At 51.9% G+C, this 23,384-nt stretch overlaps 1 protein-coding gene across 1 annotated transcript in view; it reads right to left on the bottom strand.

Moving 5' to 3' along the window:
- The window catches only part of WSCD1 (WSC domain containing 1), a 45,417-nt gene extending 30,360 nt beyond the window's left edge, over positions 1-15,057 (bottom strand). The window contains exons 1-3 of the mRNA XM_074190498.1: positions 14,395-15,057; positions 3,439-3,553; positions 2,046-2,230 (exon numbers count right to left, since the gene is read on the bottom strand). Of these exons, the coding sequence (XP_074046599.1) occupies positions 2,046-2,230; positions 3,439-3,553; positions 14,395-14,839 (745 nt within the window). The 5' untranslated portion in view covers positions 14,840-15,057. The remainder of the gene's footprint in view (positions 1-2,045; positions 2,231-3,438; positions 3,554-14,394) is intronic.
- Positions 15,058-23,384: the final 8,327 nt, after the last annotated feature.

Raw genomic sequence — 23,384 nt, 5'->3', positions numbered from 1 at the left:
ATGAGGCAAAGAGAGATGAAATGTGTCCTTGGTCATGCAGTTAATAAACAAAAGAACTGGGATTTGACCCCAGGTCTTCTCACTCCAAATTCCAAAAGTTCTGTCTTCAGTTCCTGAATCTGTTTCTCTATAGTTAAACAGAAAGAATCCTAGAATGAATGACTGAATGACTGGATGTATGAAAGACTGAGTGAATGAATGAATGAGTAGGTGAACATATGAGAGAATGAATGAGTTAGTGAATGAATGAGTAGATGAATGAATGAGTGAATGAATGAATGAATGAACAAATGGGCAAATGAATGAATGAGCAAGTGTTTGAATGAATGAATATTTATTATATGTTTACTCTGGAACAATTAGGGAACACAGAGGAAAGACCCCTCGGTTTCCCCTTAGTGCTAGGGCTGCCCTCTGCTGATTCTCTCCTGGTCTAGAACTTGCACAGTTGTGCAGGGCCTTTGCATGTTGTCTCCCCATTAGACTGGAAGCTCCTTGAGGGCAGGGGCTGCTATTGATCCCAAGCAGTTAGCCCAGATTCTGGCAGCTACTGGTCACTGTATAAATATTTGCTAAATGACCAATTCTAGGTTTCCGCTTCAGGGAAGATGGAAAGGCCAGTCTGTTTATAAAACTGTGTGCACCACTGAGGTTGACCTATTTGATGGACATCATCTCTTCAGAAGCTGTGGCTGCTGAGGAGGCAGGGGTGCAGCTGCTGCCATTTGGTGGCAGTTTGTTTGAGGGCTGGGGTTGCTGGCATGGGGGGGTGGCCAAGCCCTCACAAAAGCTGGCCCCCTTACTAGCAGCTGTGGGGACCAGGCTGGACGCAGGACCACTGTTCTGGGGAGATCTGCTTTTCTTGGGGCTCTCAGACATGATCCTGAGCAGGTGCCAGAGGGGCCCATTGCCAAGACTGCCCTCACCCTGGACAGTGAGAGGGCTCCAGAGGTTGGCATCTCCCTAAGACTGCTCTCACCCTGGGCAAGGAGCAGGCTCTAAAGAATGGCATCTCCTCCACCCCCATCCCATTCATACACACAGTGAGGAAGCCCACAAACCCATATGCAGACCCCAGACTTCTCAAAGCAAGGAGGGGCCAGCCGGCATCTAGAAGCAGAGGGCTCAGGCCTGCTCTGGCCTGGCCTACCTCAAGCCACACAGTGTGTTTGGGTCCTGGCTCAGAGGGACCAGTCAGCCCTTCAAAGGGTCGTGTTGGGCACACTCATTCTCAGCTCACCCAGGGCCTGGAGTGGCTGAAGAAGCAGGGCCCCCAGGTTGCTATGACAACAACCAACCCTTTCTCCATTGTCAACTGAAGAAGCCCAGGAAGTGGGGTGGGGATGGAGGCTCCAGGGCCAGGCAGCTCAGCAGCCCCCCTGCCCTTGAGGGGCCTCCTGGAGAGGGAGAAAGGAGGGGCTGGGGCTGTGTGGGGAAAGCTTTCAGCTCTGCAGCAAGTGGATCTTGAGTTGAAAAACCTTCTCCAACGGGACAGGGATGGGGTAGAGACAGCACCAGGAGCAGTTGGAGGCTCAGCCTGGGGGAGGCCTGGCCTCCCAGACCCAGGCCCTCCTCCATGAGTTTCCCCACACACTACATGGTTTCCTGCCTCCAGGCCCTTGTTCACAGCCTCCCCTCCACCTTTCCTATCTCTCCTCTTCTTTCACCTCCCCCAAGCAGCTGCTTCTGCCCCCTCGCCAGCTGTTACCCCTCTCTCTGGATATCTCTGATAGCCCAGTGATTTGGAGAGGCCCCACTCACTCCCCATGCCCAGGATGGTGTGGGTGCCTGGCTCTCCATAAACCTATTATTAATGACTCACCCAATCCATTGGTGGACACTGTCCTCTTTAGACCAGCTGAGGTCCCAGGGGACTCTCAGCAGGACCCAGGACTCTACCATTCTTGCCCCAGGAAGAGGTCAAACCTGCCCAAGGAAGGACCATTTAGGCCAGTGGGTTCACAAGGTCCCTTGGGCTGTAGCTGCAGAGTCTAGTGCCCCCCTCTGTCCCCACATGGCTCCCCTTAGCTGCCAGAGGCACTTACGTTTAGAGTTGCTGAGCGAGAGCCCCCCGACATGGTAGACAGAGAGCCGGTTGAGCCCCCCGCAGACAGAGCCCTTCTCTCCCCGACACTCCCGATTGCATTCCTCAGCCTTGGAGTTCCTCTGGGGCAGTCTGTTCCCACAGTAACACTCAGTGCCATACTGGAGGCCTGCGTAGATGTAGGACCTGGGGGACAGATGGGGAGGGTCAGGTGGGGCTGACCTCCACAGAGGGAGCCTGAGTCGGATGTGGGTGAGATGAATGGGCCCCAGTGATCACTCAGCCGGCAGGTTTGCCCAAGGGCTAAGCCTGGCTGGGGCAGAGCTGCCCAGAGCTCGGGTCAGCCTCACTGCCGGGACCCCAGACCCAGAGAGAGTTCTTGTCAGATGGTCACCAGAGTCTAGCTTGGCCTGAGAAGACTCAGGGCAGAGTTAGAGCAGTGCCCAACCAGTGCCTCCTCCCTACTCTTGGACCATTCCTAGAGACCCTGGGCTGGCATTCCTCAGTCCCCATGCAGCCTCCCCCCCCCCAAGCCTCAAAGCAGAGTCTGACTCACAGGGAGGAGGCAGCTGGAAGAGGAGGCAGCACAGGAGAGTCGTGACTTAGCTCTGGCTGTGTGGCTACTCCCTGAGGGAGGGGCCTGCTGCCTTCTGGGGAGACTGACCACGTGGGCAGGCCCGCCGTCAGCTTCTGACCCTTCCTCAGTCACCACAAACCAATTCTCTCCTCCAGCACCATCCTGGTTGCCCCCTCGGGACACTGTCCAGCCTCTCTCTGTCCTCTCTAAAATGGGGGCTAAGATGAGTGAGATGCCCCTCTCCACAAGGCTCAAGTGAAGGTGGTGTAGCTATGGGGGTGGGGGCTAGCCCAGGTGCCCAGCTCTGAACATCTGGGGCTCCAGGACAGTGGAGTGGGCCCTACTGATGATCAACAATGCTCCAAAAATGGTACTTCGGTTGATTGGGGTGATGTCTTCTCCCCTTGGAGGATCCTGTGTTTTTGGAGCCTCTAATCCCAGACTCTCCAAGCTTCCCTGGCCCCCAGATCCCACTTGGGAAGTGGTCATCCAGTCTTTATGTGATAAGGCCCAAGGATGGGGGCTAGGGCCTCAGCTCCTGCTCTCTCTGAGACAGGAAACTTTTCTCCACATTTGCCCCAGTTCTTCTGGGGTCAAAGAGGCCCATCCTGTCCTTGGAGACAGCTGCCCTGCTCCCCCAGAGCCTTCTCTTCTCCATACTGACCATCCCTCTTCCTTCAGGCCATTCTCAGGGGGTCCTTCTCCAGCCTCATGAGCCTACCCAGCCCTAGGAGAGGTGACCAGGGGGGCCAAGGTGATGATGGGCAGCTCACTGAGCACCTCCACCTCTTTACCCCCTCCCCACTGTGACTCTCACCGTTCAGCACAGGCTTCCTGGCAGTTGGCTACCGTCATCTTCCTCAGATCATAAAACACGGCTCCCTTCAGAGTCCTGTCCTGGACATTGTCAATGAAGCAACCTATGTAGGAGCCTGTGAGGACAGGAGAGAGATCAGCGAGAGCCCCCTCAGAAGAGGGGGGGCACCTTACCTAGGGAGTGAGCCGAGTCTACTCCCAGCAGGCATGGAAGAGGAGACACTGGGGGAGACACGGGATGGCCCCTGGCATCAGTGGTCTTTCTCTGAATGGCTGCCTGTTCATCCCCTCCACCACTTCCTGCACCCTCACTCAGGTCTCTGTCTGGCTTTAAGGGGGCTTTTGGTGAAAACTGGTCCTCTCTGCATTTTTCTAGGTTTGAGAAACAAGGAGCCCATGGTGTGGGAGAGCCTTTATCTCAGACCCTGATATCAGCACATCCTCCAGCCAAGCCTGGTGCCTGCCAGTCACCTGCCCCCAGAATCCTTGGCTCCCATCAGACTCAGACATCCATGAGTGACCAACATCTCAGAGGTTTGCAAGAATTGACCCAGACTATTTACAAGCCTGCAGCTTCAGACAATGTGCCCACCCCACCCCCCAGCCGTGATGCCTGGGAGATCAGAGTGGCACTGCTGCAAAGTGGGTTTGCCCCAACACAGGAGAAGTGCTTGAAGTCAGTCCCTTGATTTCCACTGGCAGTGCCCAGGAGATTGGCACCTTCTGTCCATCACCAGGGAGGCTCTCTTGCAGGGGGGGAGAAGCCTGGCAGAGCCAAGGGGTTGTGGGCAAAAATGTCGTTCTTCTGAAGGACCCATAAGACTGTAACACCTTAGGGGAAAGGGTGGGGGGGACTGAAGTGGAGGAGGGGAGAGATGACCTTGATGAGAAACTGTTTCTTGTCTTCTGAATGAAATGTTGGTCTTTCCATCTCTAAACCATCTCTACTGTTTGGAGGGAGAGGGGCTGGAAATTGCTCCCTGTGATCTTAATGTTCATGTGTTCTAGATTCTGTCATCTTGATGCAGAGTTCTGTCACTGAAGCTACAGCCATGGATGTATTTCCTAGGGAGCCTGGCCAATACCAGAGGATCCCATTTACACATGTTCCCAATGGGGTGGCTTCTGTTCATGGAGAGACAAGGGAGGAAATATTTGGAAACATTTGGCTGTCTTAACAGCACAAAAAGGAAATCCAAGGAGCAGCTGACTAATTCTGAAGATGTTTGCTTCTAAAATAAATGGTTCCTCCAGGAGGCAAATATTTTGCCTGTGAAGATGGTCCCACAAAGGTTGGTTGGTGGAAGCAGCTGTGGGATGTTTGTGGAAGCATCTGGAGTGCCCCTAAGAAGCTTTCCGGAGAGGAGGGGAGCAGAGCAGCAGACAGAACCTTGGAGGAAGTGGAGTCCAGTGCCAGGGGAAAGGCTGCCCAGACCGGACAGACGCCCAGGGTCCCCTGGGAAGGGGTGAGCTCTGGCCATTCCTTATTCCTGTCCAGTCTCAGGGGCTTTGCAAAGGTCAACCTTGGGTTGGTGTGATGGATGAATGCAACTTAGTGAGAACAGTCCTGATCCTTGGCAATGTCTGATTCTATTTCAAATAAATATTTCTTCTAACTCTCCTTGGGAGATTTGGGCCATTCAGAAACTAAATGGGGAAAAAGATGAACAGTTTTTCTAGAGAGAATCAGAGTTGGTATCTGATTGAAAAATCCCCCCCAAACCCACTTCAGACTGACAGGAGCAAGGCCCTCTCAAGAGCCAAATGGGTGAGGGGAGCAGAGGAAGCCACAAAGTGGCCCCAGATGCCCCCCCATCAATGACCCACTTGTCCAATGGGATGAAGATCTGAAGCAGAATCCAGCTGCAGAGAGATCTCTCAGAGAGCTGGAAATCAAATCCAACAGGTCCCAATTCTAGAGGAATAAACCCAAATGCTTCCATTGGCTTCCCAAATCCACTTCCCAAGCAAAGGAAGAAGGATGGTGAGTCAGCAGGTTCTGTTGGCTTGTCCTCTCCCTAGGTAGATAGTCAGCTCCTTGAGGGCAGCTGTTTGCCTGGCACTTAATCTGATTGCCTGATTGATCCTGGAAAGTAATCTAGGAGTTCAACAGTTCCCCAAACTCAATCTGAATCAGCACAACAGACACAAAAATTAGTGCACACTCAACAAAGAGAATCCTATGGTCTAAAAATAAGGCCAGGTTATGACTGGAGACGTTCAGAGAACGTCTTGTTAGGAAGGACTTGGTAAACTCAGCCACGTCCAGAATAGAGCAAAAGGGTGGTGATGAGCCTCCATCAGAAGAACTGCCCAGGGATGAGAAGACTGGGCTGGGTGGGGAGGGGGAGGAGTGCTGTGGACAGGATCTGAAGGGTGGCTGCTTGGAAGAGATGTGAGGAGGAGAAGAAGGCATGTGGTGAAGGGGAAACTTGAGATGGAAGCAACACATGATCCAGTTCCCTGTGGTTGGGTGAGGGGGTTCTGACTGGACAGGAGAGGCAGGGGCAGATGTGAGCCATCACGCAGGGGATGTCCAAGGACGGAGCCACCAGGAAACCCAATCCAATCAGATCCCCTCAAGGAGTCACCTATTACTAGCTCATGTGGTGGCCCCAGTTGGGTATCTTGGCCAAGCATAGCCCAGACCCACCAACTAGAGAGGATTCTGGGATTCTGCCATCCAGAACCTGAATTCCTTCAAAATGGGTCCATCTCTAGTTATCACAGTCTATTTTCACAAGGGGCTCTAACGAGGGAGGAGTGGCTCCCTGTTTGGGACCCTAACCAAGGGCTGGTTGACTTCCTGATAGCTTCAGACATGTGAGCTGCTCTGGGAGGGGATGGTGAGGCACATCTGTCACTTTGGGCTGAACCCTCCACAAAGATGATCATGGAGGATGCTGCCTCTGTTCCTGGAGCATTGGGATGCCACATGGTGACAAGCCCATTCACCCAGCTTTGGAAACATTGGCGTGTCACTGAAAATTACTGTCAATGGAAAATAAACCTCCATGGGGAAGTTGCTATTTTTCCTTAGTCACTCACCAACAATTCCATTTTGGCCCCCTTCCAGGGGGTAATGAAACTGGCCATGATGGATATGGCCTCCTGGAGCCCCCAGCCCCCTCAGAGCCCCCCTTTCAGGAAGATGGCGCACTGCCCAGGATGTAGAGAAGGGCCAGCTTTGTCTGCAGCCTCCTGCTTAACTCTCATCCTTGCTTGTGGGTCCTCTCTCTGCCAGGGAGGCCCTGTCAGGCTGCGGCTCATGTCCACAAACTTCCAACAGATCAATGCAATTTGATGATCTTAGCAGGTGTCCACCTGGGACAAAGCCTCCTCCAGGTGCCTTCAGAGAGCATCAAGGGGGACCATGGCAGACCAGGACCACCCCTGCCTTTACTAGCTCCCCTTGTCTCCTCTGTGACAGCAAAGCTTGGGGGGCCACCCTGCATAACAAACAGCCCTCAGCTGAGGTGAAATGGCTGGGCATCTTCTGACCCTCTGGCCTTCTGCTCCTCAGGTCAATCCATCTCCAGGGGCCTGGGGAACGATGAGTTGAAGATGGTTCCACCAGGGTGAGCTCCCTGATGAAATGATGAGTGAGGAACCCACTTCTCCCCTGGGGTGAAGGGAGCAAGCTCTTCCTACTTGACTGTCCTCTGACCAGGCAGCGCCAAAGCCTCTGGTTTTCAAAACTCCTTCTGCCAGCTGCCAGATGTCTTTGGGCCCAAGGCCCTGTGAGAAGATTCCAGCAGCCACCCTTTTGACACAGTCCAGGCAGGCTGTCCTTTCCAGAGAGCAGAGATTGGGTAAACTAGAGAGCCTCCTGTGGTTTTGGGGCTGACCAGTATGGCAGCAGTGGTGGAGGGGAGGGGGAAGGGAAGTGGGAAATGAGCAGGGGGAGGGGGTTCAGATGAAGTATAGGAGCATCTGAGATGATGAACCGAACAGGACCCAAGAAGTCATTTTAACCAAGGCACAAGTCTATCCAAAGAATTCCTGTCCATGGACCTGCCTCCATCCCTGTTCTCTCCCTTGGTTCTCTCTGGCATCCTGGTCGGGGGTCTGCTGTTCTCATACCCATTAGACAGTAGAGAGGCTACATGGCCATCAGGAGTTTGAGAAAGGACTAGAAGCTGTGTCCAGTGAACAGAGGGAACAGTCGAGTTCAAATCCAGCCTCAGACACCAGTTGCATGACCTTGGGCTCTTTTGCCTCAGTTTCTTCATCTGTAAAATGAGGGTAACACCAGCCTCTCCCTCCCAGGGTTGTTGAAAGGACCAGAAAAGATCATTGCAAAGTGTACAGGTTGGGTGGCTAGGTGGTGCAGTGGATAGAGTATCAGCCCTGGAGTCAGGAGGATCTGAGTTCAAATCCGACCTCAGACACTTAATAATTACCTAGCTGTGTGGCCTTGGGCGAGTCACTTAACCTCATTGCCTTGCAAAAATAAAAATAAAAACTAAAAAAAATTAAAAGTAAATAAAGTGTACAGGCCCAGTGTCTACACACAGTCGGTGCTATATAAATGCTAGCTAATGTCATGATTGATGACCACAGCACAAAGTGAGTCTAGTGACCCGTGTCCAGACCCCCAAAATTGAGTAAGGCCAATTTTGAAGAAATGGCCGCTGGGAGGATGGGGCTTCTCGGGGGGGGGGGGGGGGTGTAACCTCTGCCGGCCCCGGCCCTACGGCTTTTTTTCTGAGGCCGCCTCAGCTGCCGCTCCTCTCTGGCCTTCATCCCAAGGCCCCTCCTTCTGTTTTGTGACCCTGACCCATTAAGATGGAGGCCTCTGGGTCTGGGCCATGGCCAGAACCACAGCCTCGCGGTCTGGACTCAGGATTCCTGCTGCTGCTGTCAGCCAGGGAAAGGAAGAAGTGAAGGGTGAAGGGAAGGAGAGCAGGGAAAGGGCAGGGGAGAGGAGCATGGGTGTGGGGAGGGTGGGGGGGAAGCCACAGAGATCTGGGGGGGGCGGTGCAGCCCAGCCTGGGCCTGGCTTAGCCCAGGGCATCCTGCTCCGCCCTGCACATAGTCTTGGGCCTGTCTCCAGTTGGGGAGGTGCCCCAGGGGTGCCCCAAAGTGCTTTAATTCACCAGCCTCCAGCCCCCAACTCACCCAGGCAGGACCCACTCTTGAGGCCTCACCTTTTGTCACAGTTTTCCCAGGAAATCTCAGAATTTTAGCCCATTTTGTCCCCACCCAGGATCTCCTCCCAGCAGTAGCCACATGTCATTTGTAGGTTAGCGGGCCCTCCATGTGTGAGACCGCAGTCAGATTAGCCAACCAGCTCCATGTGTGTGCTTGGACAGGCACACCTATGTGCACACACATGAATGTGTGGGTAAATGCATATGCCACATGTGTCAGGTGTGCACTGCATGCACATGATGCCTATGGGAGTGTGTTCATGTGCACGCTTCCACACATGTACTTGTGTGTGCACCCACATGTGCATCGCTATACACATATGCCACACGGGGCATGTGTGCACCATTCAAGTGTGGCACCCTGTGAACATGTGTGCACATGTGTGTGCTTGTGTGCCCATGTGTGTGAGCGTGCATGTACATATAGGAGCATACCGTGTGTACCTGTGCACACAGCACACCTGATACTCGTGTGAGTGTGTTCTTGCTTGTGTGTGCATGGGCACCAAGCATGCATGTTCTGTGTGGGGCCTGTGTGCACTGTGCACGTGGCATCTGTATGAATGCTTTTATGTAGGCAGTGTGTGGATGTGCATGTCCATGCAGGCGTGTGTGTGCATGTGGCACACCCAGGCAGTGCATTTCTATAGAACTGTAGCGGTTTGCCAAGAGGTCTGAGGTTGTAGCAACCTGTGCAAAGACCCTCCTCCTGGAGGGGAAGCTGAGCTGCCACAAGGTGCGAGCAATGACCACAGCTGGGAGGAAGGGGAGTCATGACGTTTGCAGAGAGAAACTACTTTCCTGGCCTGGCGTGTGTCTAAACAGGCTGGCTCCACAGGACAGCGGGCTCCAGGAATTATGGTAGCCTTAGAGCTTCTGGGGGCCTGGACCAAATCCTCACCCGGTCTCCCAGATTGGAGGGGAGGTATAGCTCATACCAAACCTCCCAGAGAGACCAGAGGAGCAGTAAGAATCTGAGCCACAAGATGGGGGAGTAGGGCCTGCAGGTTGGGGGATCCTGAGGGCAGAGCCTCCCAGGCTCCAGCCTTCCTGGAGGCTCTTGGATTTCCCTCTCTGGGCAGTGACTGGTCTGACTGGCAGGCAGAAGGCCACAGTCACATTCTCCCTCTATCACCCGCTCTTGGCACTCTTTTGAAAGTCAGTCAGTCCATAGCTCTGACCCCAAGAGTCTGGTGGCCATTGTCTGTGATGTCCCCATTGAGCTCAGGGCCAGCTCAGAGGCTGCCAGGGCACACCTAGATACTCCTCCCTGGCACCTCAGCCACCGTGGTCACCCACGTGTCTGTGAACTTTGGCCCTAAGTCAGGGTCTTGCCTCCTTTCCCTCTGCCTTGTAGCCTCACACCCTCTCCCCCCCAGCCCCCCAGGCCATCCCTGGCAGTGGCTGCACACTCCTCCCTCCCCCATCTGGACCCCTTGGAGCACCGGGGCACCTTCTCCTGAGTCCCTGCCAAGTGTTAACCCTGGACCCCTCCCACCATCTGCTGCCCTCCCTGAAGCCAGCTAAGAGTCTAAGTCCTCAAGGCGGTCAGATAGTGCTGCCTCACCTTCCCCCACTACCACCATGGCCTCTTCAAATACATTCATCCCTCCTTAAATCTCCGGTGCACTCCTCCTTCTCAACTTCCCTATCCACTGACAGGAGGAAGGCTTGCCCAGAGAATGCCCTCCTCTACCCCCCCATGCTTTCTGTTATATCATCTCCCCACCCCGTTCACATGGAAAGGTGGTCCTGCTCCTCCACAAGGCAAGCCCCCCTCCCTGCAGAGGCAACCCCTTAGGCCACCAGAATGCCCTCCATCACCCTCCCCTGCCCCATCTGCTGGCCTCTTCCCCCTGCCTACAAGGCCCCTCCTCCTTAGAGGGGTCTGCTTTTCTTCTATCTGGCCCCTACGAAGAGCTCATACCTGCCTTCTCATTGGCTGAACAATCTGACCCTCCCCATCCCCCCCATTGTCCAAGATCTCTCCTCTCCCTTTCTTCACACTTCAGGGTGACTTCATTACCGGCCTCTGGGAAGCCCCAGGTAAAGCTGCCCAGCCTGCCTGCCCCTGCCCCAGCTGGCTCAGTTTTCTCATCTGTGGGGATAAGCTGAGTGCCCCCCTCCCAGAGTTGTGGGGAGGATCAAAAGAGGTGAGCTCTGTGGATGCCAAGCAACTGCCACTCAGGGCAAACCTGGAGTGTTGGCTTAGTCCGATGCCATCTCGAAGTCTTGGCCACTGAGTCCTGAGATCCGAGCTGAGCCAGAGCTGGGCTCCCAGCACTCCCTTCCTGCAGATGCGTTGACCCTGCCTGGGGAGCCGGCCCGTGCCATCATCCCATGACATCCCGGGGGTGAGAGCCCTGGCCAGCTCCCCTCGCAGAGGAATCTGGACCTTCTCTTGTCTCTTCCCGCATCATCTTCTCTAGAGGTTCTGGGCGGCCCGGAAGCCACAGAGTGGAGAATGCTGCAGAGCCGAGAATGATGGGTGCTGGGCACGCTGCTAAACCTCCTCGCCTCCTCCTTAGCCTGGCATTCAAAGCCAGCACACCGGGGCCCTTACTGACCTTTGCAGATGGCCCCTCCATACGCCTTCCTCCCCTCTGCCTCTAACAAGCCCCTCTCCCTTCTCAAACCAGCCTGTCTTGTCCTGGTCCCTAGCAGGATATAAATCTTCTCAAGACAAGCCCCTCCTCCACTGGTGAATCCTCTCCCCTCCTCCAGCCCTCACCTGGGTCACTCTGGGGACTCTGAGCTGGGGGAACCTATTCCTGTCCTCTACCTTGTGGTCCCCAGGACAAGACCAGGGAGATGCCCTAGGAGAAGGGGAGGAGCCTCCAGGTACCAGCCAAGTCCTGAGGAAATTCTGGTTTGTCTCACCCTCCCCCCAAGAGACCCAAGCTCGACTGGTTGGGATCAGGGGAGCATGGTCAGGCACAGAAGGGACCTCAGAGGCCCAAGAAGACCTGAAAGTCTCCAGGACAGGTACCTCGTGCCCTCCTTAGGGGGAGGTTGGGACTGAGAAGTTACCCTTAGAGAAGGCTCACCTGCTGGGGCTGAGGGAGGCCCCAGGGTGTCTGAATGACTTCTACTTAGACCCACCTTGTCCAGGCCTCTGTCTCCCTTGGCAATGGCATCGGTCCCTTGGGTTCTCCATGATCCCATTCCCACATCTCTTGTCAGGACCTGTCACTTCTGCCTTTATAATATCTTGCCCATGCTTCCCTTCTCTCCCCTAATGCTGTCCCCACACTAATGCAGACCCTCATCCTCTCAGGCCTGGACCACTGCAGTAGCTGCTGGGTGCTGCCTGCCCCAAGGGATCCCATTTTACTTTGCTTAGCCACCAAAGGAATTTTCCTAAAGCACAAGTTCAACCATAGCACCCCTACTTAATGAACTCCAGTGGCTCCCTGGCACCTCCTCACTTTCCAGTCTTCTTACATCGCATGTCCTCTTCTATCCAGTTATGCCCAGCTCCTGACCACCAAGACCCTCCCTCTCCTGGCTCCAGGTATGTTCCCTACCTCTCCCCCATGCCTAACTCTCCCCCCTCACCTCCACCTCCTGGCTTTCCTGGCTTCCTGCCAGTCTCAGATAAAATCTCTCACTTCTGATAGAAGTCTTAATGGAGCTTCCATATTCTAAGGTGATTTCTAATTGAGCCAATATTTTTGTTGTTCTGTGGGTCAGAACCCAGACCAAGGGCGGTTGAGAGGAGGGGGACCTGTATCCACAAAGATCTGGTATCAAACAGAAGGATGGGGGGAGACCAGGATCTCAGCAAGAGCCAGGGCTGACCTGGAAAACTCAGGATTTGGGGTTTGTAACATTACTCATCTTCCTGAGTTCAAATCTGGTCTCTTATACTTACTAACTGTGTGACCCTAGGCAAGTCACTTCATCCTGTTTGCCTCAGTGTCCTCATCTGTAAAATGAGCTAGAGAAGGAACTGGCAAGCCACTATCTCTACAAGAAAACCCCAAATGGGATCACAGAGAATCAGAAACACCTGAACAGCAGCCACCTTACTGAAATAATAAGGCCCAGAGCAAGAGTCCTGCATCTGCTGACCCAAAGACTCTCAGCCCAGATGGAGGGGCTCCTCCCACCTAGGAGAGGCCTGCCTGGGCTGAGGCCAAGGGAAGGTCCAAGGATGTCTCAGGCCCCTTCTTCCCCGAAATGCTCCAACCCTCTGAGTGACCCCCAGGAGTCTTGGCAGCTCTGCCTCCACAACCCCTGCATCTTCTCTAAGTGTCTTACAGCCCAGAAGCAGAGTGGCTGACAGAGGGGCTTGGGTTCGGCCAGTTTCATTTTATCCCAACCCCAAAGTAAAGCATGAAAAATGAGATGCAAATTCCTTTTCAAAGAGGCCCCTTCCCCAGACAATACCGCTCTCATGGAGCGCACCCAGGAGGGCCAATCTCAGGCAGAGGGACCAATCCCAGACCGAGGCACCCTCCCGACCTACTCTGGAGAGAATGAAGTTTGGGAAGGCTACAAAGGGTGGCCAGGGGGCAGTGGGAGCAGCAGCCCTTTCACAGCAGACTTGGCTCCCTGGTCTCAGGCCAGGCCCCGGGCCCCATACCCAGAGGTCCTCAGAATGCAACTGAACACTCTGGTCAGCATGTCTGAGCAGGGTGAACTCTGTTCTCTCCCCCACCAAGGGCGAGACCCCGAGCCCCAAACCCAGAGGTCTGGGCCGCAGAATGTTGCCATCCACTCCCATAAGTCTATCCAGTTTGTCTGGAGCAAGGAATGCTGCCCCATGCCCCCCAACCTCAGGCCTGGCCCTGGCGGCCTCCAACCCTTCCTCCCCAACTACCTCTAATCACTGACACAAGTCAAAGTGAAACAAAAACTTCAGACCAAGTTGAATCCCAGGCAGTGACCCAAAGACAAACAAGCCCAGACCACAATGGCACCCCAAGCCTCAAGGGGTACTGGAGTGGTTCCTCTGTGTCACCCTAGCCAACCACTGGGCCCTGCCTCCTCCTCTTTTGGGGAAGGGTCAGGGTCCAAGGCCCGGTCTGAAGCAAGGTCAGACAGCCCCCACCTGCTTTCTCTTGAGGGTTAAGCATCCTTATGCCAACCAAAGTGAACTCACCAGAGGACCCAGCAGCTCCTCCCTCTTGTTCTGGGGGCAGCTGGGATACCCTGGCTGGTGTGAGCTGAGGGGCCTAAAAAAGGCTGATCTCACTCCACTCCAGCACTGAAAAGCTGCCACTTTCTCCACCTCTCTAAATCCCCAGGATTTTCTGGAGCCCGGCCCAGAACCTGAATGAGCTCCCCACAACCACCAGGGCAGGCTCCTAGCCCTTGACCAGCCACAGACAGGAGAAGCAGGTGCTTATTGAGCACCTACTGTGTCAGACTCACAAGAACCCTGGGAGGCAGGTGCCATAATTATCACCATTTTCACAGATAAGGAAACTGAGGCCAAATGATTGAGTTACTTAGCCAGGATCATTTGGCTAGTGAGTGTCCGAGGTTGGAGTTGAACTCAGGTCTTCCTGACTTCACATCTGGTACACCTGCCAGGAACCCCCACGAGGGGAGCCCCGGGGCAGAGGCTGGCCGTGCGAATGAAAAGAAGCAGGGGCCCTTCACAGTGACGGATAGAGAGCCACACTGTGAGGTGGGCAGGACTCTGCAGCCCTTTCTGGCTAGTTCTGCACTGGAATTGGACTCAGGGCCAGACTCAAGGCAAGATGGGAGGAGGGAAGGCAAGGAGCCTGGGTTCTTCCTCCCTGGGTGCAGGCACCCCCCACCCAACATGGCTCAGGCAGAACCACCAGGCTTACCTTGGTTCTCAGAGGCCTCTTTCAGGCCCTTGGGGTCTCCAGCTTGGGGCCCTGGGCCCCGACCCCCATCCTGGTCACTCACAAGGTGACGAAACCTGTGCCTCCTCAGCTGCCGAAGCTCTGAGTTGCGGGCCATGAGCCACCGGGGCCCCAGCCTGGGCTCAGCCCTGGGAGGCCGCCGAAGCATGTCCACACCCAGGAGGAGCTTGGAGCCTTCTTGGGGACTGGAGTCACCATCCAGGAGGCCGACACCAAGGGCCACAGCAGCCATGGGCAGGGCCTGGAGAGGGCTGGAAGCCAGCCGAGGACCCTGGGGCATCATGGCCAGCCGGGACCTCTGGAGAAGCAGGAGGCTCCCAGCCATCAGATAGGCAGCCGTGATGATGAAGAGCAGGAGTTGTGTGCGCCGGAGAAGCTTCTGGAGTCTGAAGAAAGGTTTGGCCATGCCCTCGCTGGGGGTAGCCGGCACACGGATCTCTGGCTGGTGGGGGGCTGGCTCACCCCATCATCTGGGGACTGCCCCGGCTCCTGGGGCCTCCTGCCTCTTCCAGGCAGAGCCAGGGCCCCATCACAACTTAGCTCCAGAACCCCCGGAGCCTGGTGGCCAGGGGTGCCTCCCAAGCAGCCTCTGGGATGGCTCCATCATCAGAGCTGCAAATGAGAGCCAGTCCTGGAAGGGCAAAGAGAAAGTCTCAGAAGCAGCAGAGGCTGGGACCCGGGGAGGGCAGGGGGCAGGCCCCAGACTCCGGGGCGGCCCAAAGGGGCTGTTGCCAAGACAACCAAGCCATCTGGCCTTGCTTTGACTTTGGATGTAGCTGGGGCCCAGGAGACAGGAAAGGAAGGAGAGCGATGAGGGGCTGGGGCTGGGCCCTCCTCCTTCCCTAGATGGGGTGGGGGCTGAGAAGCCCGGGCAGTGCACCTGTATTCAAATGAGGACGAGGCTGTGGGGAGAAGGGCAGAGCGCCACCCTCTGGCTGCAGAGGCTGGGCATCCTCTGAGGAGGCTGGCAGATGCCTCTTCAGCTGCCTTCCGCCTTGGCTGGGCCCGGAGGAAGGCCGCCCTGCACAGGCCGGGGGATTGTCCCAGGAAGAAAAGATCCTGTGAGCTGGGACTAACCCTTCGGCCAGTAACTAATGAGAGCTGGGGCTAGGCCAGAGCCCCCCCCCCCCACAGTCTCCCGGTCAATCGTTCCTCTGTGCCACTCACGTGGGCAGCCCCTAGCCTGCCTGCAAATGTGGACCCAAGAAGACAGGGGGGAGGGGGGCAGATGCCCTCCCCCCAGATCTCCTGAACTTCCCTGTTAAACATGGGAAATCATCATGTGCCCTGGGGAGACTCGCGTCCTTAGAGGGCTCTCTGATCATGTTAGAACTACAGAGAGAAAGGGAGAGAATCATGGAGGGAGGGAGGGAAGGAGAGAGGGTTCAAGCCTACCTGGGTCATCTCCTGGCAGCGGAGGAAATAACCGGCCAAAAGCATCTGTCCCATCTGTCCAGCTCTCTCTCTCTCTCTCTCTCTCTCTCTCTCTCTCTCTCTCTCTCTCTCTCTCTCCAGTTCTCTCCTGGGCCATGCCAGTGTTCCAGAAGGCAGAACCCCAACCCTTCCACAACCCGCTCCCCTCCACCTCCCTGATGGGAATGAAGAGAACAAGTGGGGTTCTCGGAAAACCCTAGGACAGGAAAGCTTCCCATCCTCTTCCCAGTCCAGGACATCTCAGATCTCCCAAAGGGAGGAAAGTGGGGCATATTAAGGGAAAAGGTGAAGGAAAAATGGATGGACAATTAAAAAATGATTTCCCCTAGACCTGGAATAATAAAATAGTGGAATGGGAAGGACCTGAGAATCCAGAAAATGCAAATGCATTGCTCCAGAAATGTCAGATGATGAAGAGGAAGAACTAGACCCCAAAGCCCATGTGAAACACCAAGCCTTCCAACATCCACAGCCTGTGTCCTTAGAGAGACAGAGCTGTCTCTTTGCCCTCCTCCAGGGACCCCAGGACCCTACTTAGGTAGCCCCAATACCTTCCCAGACAGTTCTACCACAGGCCTAACAGGATGCTAGGGACCAGTGGTTTCAGGAGGTGGAGATGATGGTCTTGCCTTCCTACCTGCAGCAGGTATCTTAGATATCTGAGGGCTATCCTCATTCTCAGACCAGTCTGAGCAAAGGCTTATGGAATTGTACCCCCAAAAGTGTGTGCCCCCAGGCTACTGCAGCCCCAACAGAATGGAGAGAAGGAACCAGCCTCAAAATCATCCAAGTCAGAAGCAGTACAGTCAGAAGGGGAACTGAATGTTGTCCATTCTGGATCCCTCCCAAAATGGAGATCTTCACAGAAGTTCACTCGTGGGAAAAATGGTGGAGGTGTGGTCCAGGCTTAGAAGACTACGGGGGATGGTTCCAGGTGAGAAGGAAGTTTGAGGGTGGGTGAGACAGTACCTGAGGAATGGTGGACAGATGTTGGACTTAAGGTAAGAAAGATATGAGTTCAGATCCTAACTCAGATACTGAGTGATTCTGGGCAGGTTACTTGGTCTCTCTGTACCTCCATTTCCTCATCTGTTAAATAAGGGAGGTAAACCCAATGGGCTGCTCTAGGAGTGGGTCCAGAATCTTCAGGAGGCTTCGCATTCTGCAATTCTACAACTGAGAGCTACCAATTGGGCTTAGGGCAGAGGACCATCTCCTTCTGGACACCTCAGGAAGGACTCAGAATGAGAGGGTATCCTGGCATGTCTATTTTCTTAACTGGGTCTGGTACCTGTGGACTTGCACTTTGCTAATGGCCCTGGGAGTAACCTGCCAAATCATACCACAATACTCTCTAAAAGGGCTGCTATTGGACAGTGATGCCAGAGTCCACCAGGTCGTGGTTCATTTTGAAGCTGGACTTCTGGGATGGACTTCAGAGTTGAAAAGTGTTGGTTTGAGGATTCACTAGGTTGGGGTTTCTTCTCCATATTGGCACCATGAAAGAAGCCAAGACTGATCATGATGTTGGGTTTCTAGATTTATGCTGCTCACTCCATTCTCCTGAAAGGGTGACAGGCAGCAGCTTCTAATGGCTGCTGATAGGACACTGCTCTACTGGACAGAGGGAACAATGACCCTAGACTGCCCAAGAACTGAGAGATGCCTGGGATGGCCTTCCTCCTCCTCTGCTGGGGGTCACCTCCAGGCCTTCCTCTCTCTTTGCTCACTCTCCTCCCCACATAATTTGTTACCCGTTATATAAAAGAAAACCTGGCCAGGAGCACCAATTCTCCTTCTCTGATGACCACTGCTAGCTCAGGTGCAGATTTGAAGGAAAGGCAGAGATTAGGGAAAAACACCCCTGCCTCAGCCCAAGTCGACACAGAGGATGACGAGGGGGTAGACACGGAGGCCAACAATGATTCCACACAGTATTGCAAACACGGTGGAGATGCATCAAAATCCTGTTCCAAAGCCAGCACAAGTCCTCCTCAAAGGGAAAAGGAATAACAAAAATGTCCATTGATCCATAGACCCAGTAGACAAAGAGACCTCTTGAGACAAAGTGACCTGAGCTCCAAGATGGGTGGGAGCAGGGCTGTTTCACCAAGGATGCCTTACTCTAGGTCCACTGGGGATTCTTGACTACAAGCACCTTCCTGTTTCCTCAGCCAGAGTCAAATCCTACAGCAAACTTCCTTCACTTCCCCTGGTCTTAACTGTGGAAGGCACAGGCCAGCAAAACCCATCTTCCATGTCCAGATAAACGTAAATAGGGAGCAACCCCTTAGATGCATTCATCTAAAGTCATTAAACAGCCTTGTTTCTATTTCTGTTCCTTTGTGTATGTCTATGTGTCTGTCTGTGTCTGTGTATGTGTGTGTGTGGCCATTTAATGTAAATTAGAGAGTTCCCTAGGCATCCACATCAGTTTCTTTGGAAAGACCCATTTTTCCTCATCATTAAACATTTCCTTCCTTGACTTCATAATTTCATTTGTTAGAGCTGCCCATCCCAGTGACTTCTATAGAGTTTAAATTCATGGGATCCTGCCTGTTCTTCCTTGTAACCCTGTGGGATCTGATCTTCCTAAATGTAGGGCACATTAGAAACCCTATTAGGAAGAAGGAGCCCCCCCCACCCCCATACATACATCCCAGGTTTGTCTTCATTTCTAGCCCACTAAGCAATTCTCACCCAGCTCCACTGGTGGGAATCAGATCCAGAACAGAATCTTTCCTGGTTGGTTCCTCTGGTTGTGGTTATCAGTGAAGTAAGACAAGGAGTTATGAGCTGTTCTGGTTTAGACAGACAAAGGGGGGCCGCTAGTAAATGTCAAAATAACTGAAGTCTCCCACCACTACTTTATAATGCCTCTATGCCAAGGGGTCAGGGCAGGAGGAGTGTTATATTTCCCAAACCCCTCCTCTAATTCCCCATGTCCAGATCGTCTCTATTTATATTCTACTGACAAAAGTTACTTCTGTTTCTCCCTTCATTGGCCTTCACCCTGATTCTCCTAAACTTACTTTTCCTCTCTAATTGATTTCTTCATATAACTACATCTCCCTATTGTAATAGAGGCTAAAGAACCAAATGTCATTCTAGGATTTTCAGTTCAGAGGCACCCAGCCCATAGAAATCCTGAAAGCACTTTGGGGCAATTGAGAACTTTGAGCAGGAGGATGACTTTGAGTTTTATCCAGGAACTCTTACTTGTTGGGTCTGGAGTCAGGAAATCCAAGTTCAAAGTTGGACTAAGACTTTTTTAGATGTGTGACCTTGGGCAAGTCCCCTAATTTATGCTTGCCTACATTTCCTCAACTGTATAAAGGGGGTTAATCCCTGGGAGACCTGTTATGGACAATGCCATCCACATCTAGTCTAAGAAAACAAAACAAAAACAATCTGAATGAACACTATGTTTACTTTTTAAACATCTTTTATGGTTTTCCTTCCTGTTCCATGGTTTTCTTTCTTTTCCCTTTGTCCTAAGTCCTCATACAGAAAATGACTAATATGTAAACATGTTAAACATAAATATACACATACATGTTCATTAAATTGGGGAAGGAGTGGGAAGGGCAGATGGAAGAACCTATGATGTAACCTACAAATATGCAAGTAGATGAATGTTGAAAAACTTTCATAACATGTAAATGGAAAATGAAATAAAATATCAAAAAGAAAAAAAGGGGATTGATGATAACAAGTCTCCCAATAATTATTAGCATTCCCAGGGCCACTGTGAGGATCAAACAATGATATTTGTAAAGCACTTAGCACAATGTTTGCTATACAGTAGGCACTCAAAAAGTCCTGATTCCTTTTCTCCTCATTCCCCACTAAAGAAACATCTTCAGGACAAGCAGCAGCCACAGGGAGATGAGTAGAAATGGAAAAAAATTTCTAGGGTAGTGACCATAACCAAAAGGAGAAAATGAAAAAGAAAGTGAGCTCAAAGTTGAGGCAATCAGGAAAGGTAGCCTGGAGGAGGTGACAGAGGAAAGAGAGATTAAGGGGGGCCACAGAGATCTCACAACTGAGGGCTTAAGCTGAAGCTACTGATTCTGACAAAAGGATAAGATCCTTAGCAAGGATTGAGAAGTTCCCCCCAAAAGAATATAGGTTCTTTGCCTACTTCCCCAACCCCTGTCTATCCAATTATGGTATATCCAGGTACTAGAACATTCTGCTCACTTCTCCAAATTAAACATTTTCTGTATGCTGATCTTTACCTCAAACATAAAGAAGGTAGGGGTTGGCCAGAGATGAAAATGAAATTAAATTAGGGTAAAGAGCTAAACCTCTGCCAGAACATTAACAGTTCTCTTAATTGGGGGCCTTGAGCTATTGTGATTTTATTAATAACCTTTTTTTTCTAAAATAAACTCCATAAAAAAGTCATCTCTATCACTTATTTTTAATCTCTTCCTCTCTACCGGTTCATTCCTACTGCTTACAAATGTGCATATGCCTCCTCCATCTTGAAAAAACCCTTACTTGATTCCGCCATTCCACTATTGTCCTATTTCTCATCTGTTCTTTGTTACTAAACTCCTTGAAAGTTCTCATCTCTAACCCCTTCCAATCCAGCTTCTGGCCTCATGCCTCCCCACTCTAACTCTAACCCAATGAAACTCCTCTCTCCAAAGCCACCAAAGATGTTAATGCCCAAACTAATGCCTGGCTTCTATCATCATTCTCCTTGACCTCTCTGCAGCCTTGCTGGTCACTCTCTCCGTTGATACTCTCTTCTTTCAAGACACTCTTTTCTCCTGGTTCTCCTCCTACCTGGTGATTTCTCAGTCTTCTTTGCTGGATCCTTCTCCAGATCATGCCCACTAACCTTAGGTGACCCGCAGGGTTCTGTCCTGGACCCTCTCCTCTTTTCCCTCCATTCCATTTCACTTGGTGATATAATCAGTCCCCATAGATTGAATGATCATCTTTAGTCTCATGATTTTCAATCTACTTATCTCAATCTCTTTGCTAACTTCCAAACTCACATCTCCAGTTGCCTTTCAGACACTTCAAACTGGATGTCCAGTAGACATCTTAAGCTAGACAGATCCCAAACAGAACTCATTAAATTTCCTCCTAAATGCTTCCCCCAACACCTTCCCTATTGGAAAGAGAGTACTATCATGTTAGAGGGCAAAACCATTCCCTCAGACCATCCCAATCTAGAGTCATCCTGGACTCCTCACTCTCTCTCACCCTCATAGCTAATATGATACCAAGATCTGTTGGTTTCATCTTTGCAAAAGTGCAAAATATTGCAGCATCTCTCTAATACACCCCCTTCTCTCTTCTGACCCTACCCCAACACTGATGCAAGCTCCCATCACCTCCCACCTGGACCATTGAAATAGCTGCTGGGGGTCTGCCTGCCTCCAATATCTCCCCATCCCAGTCCATCCTCCATTCAACCACTTGAGGGGATTTTCCTAAAGTGCAGGTCTGACCCTATCAGTCCTTTCTCAGTAATTTCTGTGTCTCTTTGTCACCTCCAGGATCAAATACAAGATGGTTGGTTTGTCATTCAAAGCCTCTCATAACTTATTACCTTTCCAGACTTCTTACTTCCCACCTCATTCTCTTTGATCCAATGACACTGACCTCCTGGGTGATCCACAAACAAGACACTCCATCTCTTGCTTCCAGGTATTTTCTCTGACCACAGTTAGATGGCATAGTGGATAGAGCACCAGGCCTGGAGTCAGAAAGACCTGACGCCAAATTTGATCTCATACACTTATTAGCTGTATTAACCAGAGTAAATCATTTCACCCTGTTTGCTTCAGTTTCCTCATCTGCAAAATGAGATGGAGAAGGAAATGGTAATCACTCTAGTATCTTTGCCAAGTAAATCCCAAATGGGGTCACAGGTAGACATGACCAAACAATAAAAACTTCCTCTGGCCAGCCTCCATGCCTGTGTAATAGTTTCTCTTTTTAACTTCATCTACAGACTTGCCTGCTTCTTTTAGGTGCCAGCTCTAATCCTAGAGTTTAAAGGAAGTCCCTCTTAATTCTAGTGCCTCCCCTCTCTTAAAGATCTTCTATTTGTCCCATAGGAAACTTGGTTGTATATATCTATTTGCATTCTGTCTCCTCCATTAGATCATAAGTGTCTTGAGAGCAAGGACTGTCTTTTTAGCACAGAGCTTGGCAGATGTAGGTGTTTAATAAATGTTCACCTGATTAATTGAAAGAAATGGGCCATAAGGTTTTACCTAGGCCAAAAGTGAGCTAGCTGGAGTAACAAGGTGTGTCAACTTCAATTTCCAGCTTTGGGTTTGAAAAAGAAAAGGCCACAGGGGAGTCAGTCAACTGGCTTATGAGATTGTTCCTTATTCAGACTACAGAGAGTCGATGGTGAAATGTTCAAGTGTGAACCTCAAAAATTAGCAAATGGAAGCTTTATGCATTTTCATTGATTGTCTAGACTTAAGAGAATGATCATGTTAATATTTCAAATTAAATTTACTGTTTTTTTCTGGAGCATGAGCTGTTAAACATTTACTAGCACAGTACCCTTCTCAGAGGGCAGAGGGAACAGAAAGGGCTGATACATTGGATCCCCTAGACTGCTACCAGCTTCACGGCTCTGATTACTTAATTGAATAAAGCATATACTGTTCTAGAGACAGCCCAGATATGGAGCCCATCCATCAAGGCTCAGTGATACCCATGTCATTAGGTATATGATTACATTTCATTGGAACCTCCAGTCATCTTGCTTGGGAGCCATGCTTTGTTCATTTATTTAAGGAGAGATGAGCACGAGGGTTGTGACTCTGTTCTTGCTTAGATTTGACCTGGGCTGGATATGAACCTCTGTCTGCTGCCTGTTAGCTGTATAACTCTAGTACAGTTACTCAGGCCCTCAGGGTTGTTTTTGTCATTGGTTAAATGATCCATTTGGATCCAGAGGCAGGAGCCTTAAAAAACCATTCCAGACTTTTAACATATAACCTTGGGTTCTTGCCTCTCACCTCCTAGAAAATGACGCTTTGGCTGGCTCAGGAATCCTCTCGAGTGACAATGTCACTCCTTCTTGTCCACTCTCCCTTCCACGGGCTGGGCAGATCCACAGAGAAGCTGCTACTAAGTTAACCCCTTAACCCTGTCACCTTGACCAGCCAGTCTGCCTGGGCAGAGTTTAGCCCAAATGGACAGCATCGGCTGCTTTTCTGGCCCAAATTTAGACTCATGGCCAGGGCATGGGACTTCAGGGGGGGAGGAAGAGATGAGGAGTTGATCCACTCACTTCCTATCCTTCCTCCACAACCCATGGCGAAATGAAAGAAGTTTTGGCAGGACAGCCTGGACCAGAGCAACCCTGAAGACTTGGATTGTAAAGCTAGAGCTGAGCCCAGAATGTCCCCAGGGACCACAGCTCCAGCCTAAGGCAGACTTTCTGTGTCTCCTTCCTGGGGACACAGACCCCACCCCAAGAAGTCACTTTTTTATGAGAGGAGGTTCCGAGACTGCCAGGACCTGTCTGG

The sequence above is a fragment of the Macrotis lagotis genome, chromosome 6 (genome assembly GCF_037893015.1).
Source record: "Macrotis lagotis isolate mMagLag1 chromosome 6, bilby.v1.9.chrom.fasta, whole genome shotgun sequence".
Taxonomy (NCBI): domain Eukaryota; kingdom Metazoa; phylum Chordata; class Mammalia; order Peramelemorphia; family Peramelidae; genus Macrotis; species Macrotis lagotis.
This window is presented reverse-complemented; position numbering and strand designations above follow the sequence as displayed.